Source organism: Meles meles, chromosome 11, assembly GCF_922984935.1.
Source record: "Meles meles chromosome 11, mMelMel3.1 paternal haplotype, whole genome shotgun sequence".
Lineage (NCBI taxonomy): Eukaryota > Metazoa > Chordata > Mammalia > Carnivora > Mustelidae > Meles > Meles meles.
In genome coordinates, this window is record NC_060076.1 from 28,138,120 (window position 1) to 28,144,713 (window position 6,594).

The 6,594-nt window shown below is 35.5% G+C and overlaps 1 protein-coding gene across 1 annotated transcript; it reads right to left on the minus strand.

Moving 5' to 3' along the window:
* Window positions 1–3,990: 3,990 nt before the first annotated feature.
* On the minus strand, window positions 3,991–6,174 carry LOC123952559 (E3 ubiquitin-protein ligase Topors-like). Its single transcript, XM_046021831.1, has one exon. The coding sequence runs from the start codon at window positions 6,172–6,174 to the stop codon at window positions 3,991–3,993; it is 2,184 nt and encodes a 727-aa protein (XP_045877787.1).
* Between the last annotated feature and the right edge of the window lie 420 nt (window positions 6,175–6,594).

The window sequence follows — 6,594 nt, forward strand, 5'->3', positions numbered from 1 at the left end:
TCAACACTGGGGCAAAGAGTATTCTAAGCTAAGAAATCAGCATGAAGACTGGCTGGTCCTGACTGAGGAACCAGCGTTCTACTGGTATCACTGCATCATGGGATTTTGGATCACATTTGAAAAGGAAAAAACAAAGAACATGATGCAATAGACAGTAGAGATTGGGAAATCATTAAATGGTTAAGCAGGGGAGAAACTGATGACTTCCTTGCATTAGCAATTAGGCTGTTGCATCTGTTCCTTGCTTGCTGTAACATCCAGGCACTATATTTATGCTTAGGTATAGCACCTTGTTCTTCTGTGTTCTCAATGAATAATTGTATATGGAGAATCTTTATATTTCAAAATGTTTTGTATAGTAGTTGGTATATAAAAATAATATTTATATTTGCTTGTTCTGAAACCTAACATAAAAAATATACCTGTCAGCTCCCTAAGCAGCTTTATAGTTGCACATTACTGAAATTTTTGAAGCTACCTGTGTTCACTTTATACAGTAATAAATTATATATCAATGAGATAAATATGCATATGACAGTATTTCTAAACAATGTCCTAAAATTTTACTTTGGGTCACTTAACAACATGACAAAATTTGTTGTTGGTATTTTGCTATGTAATACTAGTAGCTCAACAGTTACTTTGACATGACTGACTTAATTAAAATTAAAAAAATTTGAAGACATAGATTAGAAATTGAAGGAAATCTAGAAGATCCTCTAGCAGAGTGTTGCCAAGTTCAAATTATATCAAAAGCCAGTAAATAATTTAAAATCTACCATGGACCCCAATAATGTGACAAAGCCAGGTGAATGTGAAAGATGAGTCCAGTCAAAATCACTAACATAAGAAAGTATGGAAAATGTTCAGATGTAATATGGTGACATTGTTTTATGGAATATCATATCAGTGATTCAAAAAGTGATTGAGTCAATTTCATTTAACTAAGGTGAAAACCGAATTACAGGGAACTTATCTAAGATCACACAGTTCAGTAGTAGCAGACCAATTGTAGGAAATGTGTTTATTGAGCACCTAGTATATGGAAGACACTGGAACAAGTGCATTTGTTTAAGGCAGGGAGATTACAGTCTATACTATTGGTAAGAGATGATGTGTGCAGATATAAGGATATGTTTATATGTCCTTGTGCATACTATGTATGTATGTTTATGTGTTTTGTTTTTAAGGATAGAACAATATAGGAATGGACTGGGGCCAAAGTGTCCTTATTTGTAAGAGTAAAGAATTTGGACTTTATCCTCTCTGGAAAAGGGAACCAATGAAGAATTTTAGGCAGGGAAATTAAACAAATAAGGATGTGTATTAGAATAACTGTAGATGATGATCTGAAGAGAAAACACATGCACAGAAGCAGAGAAACTAGTTAGAAAGATGCATTAATAGTTCCAGTGAGCATAGATGAAAAAGTCTTTCCTAAGCAGTAGCTATGAGGATTGATAAATATACATTAGCTAAAATATGCATGATAGAAAGATATAAGGATTAATAACTCATTTTTTTTAATATTCTCACCTGACAGTGACTCTCAAGTTATCTTCAAATACCTCATTTCTCCTTACCTGCTTTTCATTGGATAGATGAAATGTACCTAAAGAAGTGTCAGCCCAAAGAACATTAGAGTCAAGGACAGAGATGAAACTGGCCCTGGGCTTCAGAGATTCAACTGACCCACATGCCATAGAAGATACTGTGTGAATTGAAGCATGTGTATTGAAAATCATTCACCTGCCTTCTCCTAGCTGGCTGAGATGAACCCCATTAGCATCAGAAGGACAATTCAGGGTGAACTTGGGAAAGAGGAATTGGTTTTTATCCTTATAAATAAGTAAAAGTGACCTCTCAATGGTTTGCCCTGCATGATTATATTAGTATTCTGGATTTTGAATGAAAAAGTCCTCTTAGTAGCAGAGAAGAATAGGTGATTAAGGGTCATAAGGTACATCTGAGTTAGATTTGAAAAGCTCGGTCAACCATGACAGGCTATATAAACACAAAGCATGGGCAGTTAGACTTACAGTTTGGCTCTCAGCTCTGGTGCTCATTATGATTAAAAAAACTTCTTTGAAACTTATTTTCTTCACTGAAAACACAGGCATAATTAAACCAACTTTATTCACTTGTAAAGGTAAAATAATAGTGCTTGTGAATATGCTCACCAGAATGTGAAAGATAGTAGGTAATTGATAAACAATGAATTTTGGAACACACGCACAAAAAAAAAAATTAAAAAAAGAAAAAGATGAAAACAACAAAAAAGTAAGTAATGTCATGTTGGGTTTAAGATCAGTGACTCTGGAGGTAAGGCCATCTGGGTTTCAATGCAGACTTAACATTTATTGGCTTTGTGCCCTTCAGCAAATAATAGCATTAAGCTTCAGTTTCCTTCATCCATAAAATGTGAATTCAAATAATACCTGATAGAGAGTGTGTGTGTGTGTGTGTGTGTGTCACATAATAGTAAGCTTTCAATATTAATTACTGTCACTTTGTTATCATTGAATATTTTTTCTTTTTTCCATCCATGAAAATATGTTACACATTTTATAAGTATGATGTTTTTGGTTCATTAGCAAATGTCTGTGACTGTTTAACGAATCTTGGAATCTTTGAGTCAAATGGGAATGTATAAAACATCCAGTTAGATTTCCCTCATTGTTGGGATGCAGCCAAGCATGAACACTTCCAAGGATGAGAGCTCCTTCCCTTCATTGGCCTCTTGATCTACCATATGTCCATTCTGATAGGAACCATATGACCATTCTAATAGAACAGGCTTTCATTCATTAAGTAAAAATCACTTCCCTGTAACTTTCTATTTAAAGCCAAATTCATTTTCCAAATCATTCAGAGAAATATATTTTCCTAGAAAATATCTATTTATCTATTTGATGTCCATTTTGGTTTTCCCTTCCTGGAGAAGTTCTCCATATCTACATTTAAGTGCAGCCTAACATTGTTAGCTCATTAGCATACTTTTGACCACAATAACAGTTTTATTTTCCTTTTTATTGTTACTACTACTGAACTGTAGTGACTTTGAACCATCACAATTGAATTCCTGTTCCTAATTTCAGGACTTTTTATATATTTCCCATGAATTTTTACCATGAAAGAATTAGCTCATTGTTGATAGTGGACTGCTCACCTGAACTGATGAAAGTGTAGATTAAAAAAAAAAAAGAAGAAACTTAACAATTTTACTGTTGAATTACCAGGACACATTTATATCTGTTAAACAGATTATCTAAGATTTCTGCAGGAAAATTTGATTATTTTTAAAAGGGAGTTATTGACATAATTTTATTTTTTTTAATTTGGACTTTGAGTCCTGTGCTACATTTAGGTGCTTTGTGACTACAATGGACCCAGAAAAGCCAGATTTCATTTCTTTTTACAACCTGGGATCAGCATCCCTTCTCAGTGTCTCTCTCAGAATTTCCCAGGTACATTGGAGGGAGAGTGCTCGGAATTTTTATTTTTTATTTACACACACACACACACACACACGCACATTTACATGTATATATACTTAATAATTATATTATAGAATAGTTTATAGAATTCATAGATTATATATTTAAAAAAATAAATATATCCATTTTTGAAAAATAGCACTTGTGCTTAGTAGTAGTTAATGTCCATAACTTGTTAAGTAACATATACTCCTATCATTAATATGGTCTTTGTGGTGTTTGCAACTTTTGGCAGATAATCTTCATAGTTAAATCTAGGAACTAAAAAAGCCAAATGTTTTAAGAATTCAGTTCACAAGAAAAAAAGGCAGACAAAAATAATATTTACATTTATGCCCAATTTAATAATATGCATTTGTCTCTACAGGAAGCCTTAAGTTTAATTCGTCAGGCTTTTAGTTCCAGTTACAAAGCAATGGGATGAATCTTTTCCAGATTAATATTGTTATTTTCAAAGATCCTTGGTGGCTAATTGAATAGACTCATTTGCCTTTCAAAACAATTTGCATCCTTGTGTTTCTGATACTTTGTCTCCTTTATGTTCATTCTTGGCCCAGTGACATTTCTGATGACCTGACTTCTTTTTCTTTTGGATTTGCCTCCTGCAGGCAGGTGCACACTCAGAAAGACTACTCCTTTGCCTTATATCATTCAGATCCCCAACTTCATCACTGATTTCCTTTGTGATCTTTTTATCTAGACACTGGCACTTGTTTTTTCTGTGCCTACCTGCTCTGGTTTTGCCACCTCTTGGAAATGTAGTTTTTTGCCTCATCTCTTGTTTATTTGGGGATCTGTGTTTCTCAATCTGAAGGCATGTGAGACTATTACAGTGGCTTCCATCTTGGGAAGTACTCTCACTTTTAGAAGAACACTTGGGTCTCTTCCCAGAAGTTGAAGGAAGTTTCGCATTTTGGACTGCAGTTGAAGATGCTCTTCCACAGTTGGATTCATAACTATGCACATTATTTTCTTTTGATTGGTCACAGCATATATTTTGGGTGAAGCGTTCACTTCTGTGACTTCCTCTGAGAGAGGGATTACTTGATTCTCTGCTTAAAGATCTCTTTGTAAGCCCAACACACCAAGATTTGGATCTGTGTGTACTGGACCCTGATGGTCTTGGGATTCTTCTACTGAAATGTGAACCAGCTTCTGCAAATTGGGAGGACTGTTTGCCCTTCAATCTCTTTTTTCTGAAAGAGCTCGGTTTCCTACTATTTCTCTTAGTAGAAAGGGCAATTTCTGAAATGCAACTCCAAGAAGGATATCTCTTTCTGGATTTGCAACTTAGCAAGGATCTTTCTCTGGGCAATCTTCTTTGAACAATCTTCGGTGAAGAATCTGAGTATGTATTTTTTTCTGCTGCTTTTTTCTGGAAGTTGATCTCCTGGTCAGGGCTCAAAATCCTTTCTTCTCTTAGATTGCATTGAAATGGCTGCCCCTGATTAAAAATTGCTGGGGAACTGAAAGTACATGCAGTTGATTCACTCTTTCCCAGATCCTGGACGTGACCAGGAAGCAACTTTATTCCTTCCATTTTCCTCTCATGAACTTTTTTTTTGCAATTCCGTAAGCTTGGGCCCCTTTCCCTTGGTGTAGTATAATTCAGGAATATATTAGCAGAAGTTGTGCCTTTTTGATCTCCTGATCCTGGTTTGTCTTTGATCCAAGCATGGATTTTGCTTGCTGTTTTATGATGAAGTAGTGAGATTTCAGATTTCTTAAAGGAAGAGTTACCATTTGGAAATGGTTTTAAGCCTGACAGAGGCTTCTGCTCATTATTCCATTGGTCCCGGGTATTTCTAGACTGCCTTGTATCATGTTGAGATGCCTGATCCTTAGACAAAGGCAAAACAGAAGCTGATGCTATGGACTTCTTTTTTACCCATGGTGAAATGGAAGGACATTGATAAATGGCTCGTTGGTCATAGGTTTCCATGTTATAAGGTGAATGAACAAAACTGATAAACTCATGCAGAAAATGGTGAGTGTGTTGTTGGAGATAAGGTTCCAGGAGGTGAATGAAGGACTCACTGTCCAGATCATATTCTGTCATGTGTTGGAGAATAGTGGATAGGATATTCTTCACTGTATAACCATAATTTCCATAAACAGCTGTTAGTTCCCGTTTCAGCCAGGGGACCAGCCGGTGTAGACAACCAGGGTTTCTCTTGAAATAATTAGCTGACAAATGCTTTTCAAGTCTGTAGCCTTGGACATGTGTCACCCAAATTCCGGAATAATACAGAGCTCTTCTGAACTTCATTACCACCTGATCTCTAAAGTGGCCTACAGACGTGGAATTTGGCTGGAACTTCCCACTATCCCCAAACTCCCTCAGTAATTCCTGGACAGTCAGCTCTTTCAATGGTCTGATTTTCCTTGTAATGCCCTCAGGGTTCAGACTGACATAGTTGTTTTGAGAAGACTCCGTGTAGCTTTCCTCCTCTGAGGGAAGAAAGCCTGAGTCTTCTTTGGTGTCATTCTCTGGCCTGGTGGAACAACACTGAGAAGGAAAGCACTGAACACCAGAAGAAGGCATGGATTTCTTTCTTGATCTTGAATATAAAGAGTCATTACGACTCTTGTTGAAACAGGGATTCCAATCAGGTTCATTCTGAGTACTCTCCAAGCAGTTAGGACACTCAGAGTCAGATGAGAAATCAAATGGCATTGCCCTGGAAAGATTGTATTTCTGTTATATATGAGAAAAATTGGTTCAAATCAAGTCCTTACATGGCATGAAAAATATCTGTTAAAAACATTTCATGCATATTTCTGTAATATGGTTTGTCTCTCCAAGGAATAAATTCTAGAACAAGGTTAAGAAACAAACTATTCCCTCAAATTAATAATAATATGCTCAATAAAACCCATTGGAGAAAGTCATTGAGAATTCAGGCACACTGATTTTTTTTCTTTCTTATTCAAATTAATTGTTGCAAATACTGAGAAGCAAATTGGAAATATCGAAATTCATATTCTTTAACTTAGCAATTCTAACTCTAGAGATCTAATCTAGATATATAAATCTATAAATATATATGTTGACTATTTTGAGGTTTTCTTTATAATAACAAAAAATTGAAAACAA

Bases quoted from the DNA above. Each gene is read 5' to 3' on its own strand.
- LOC123952559 (XM_046021831.1), bottom strand. From the start codon at position 6,174: ATGCCATTTGATTTCTCATCTGACTCTGAGTGTCCTAACTGCTTGGAG.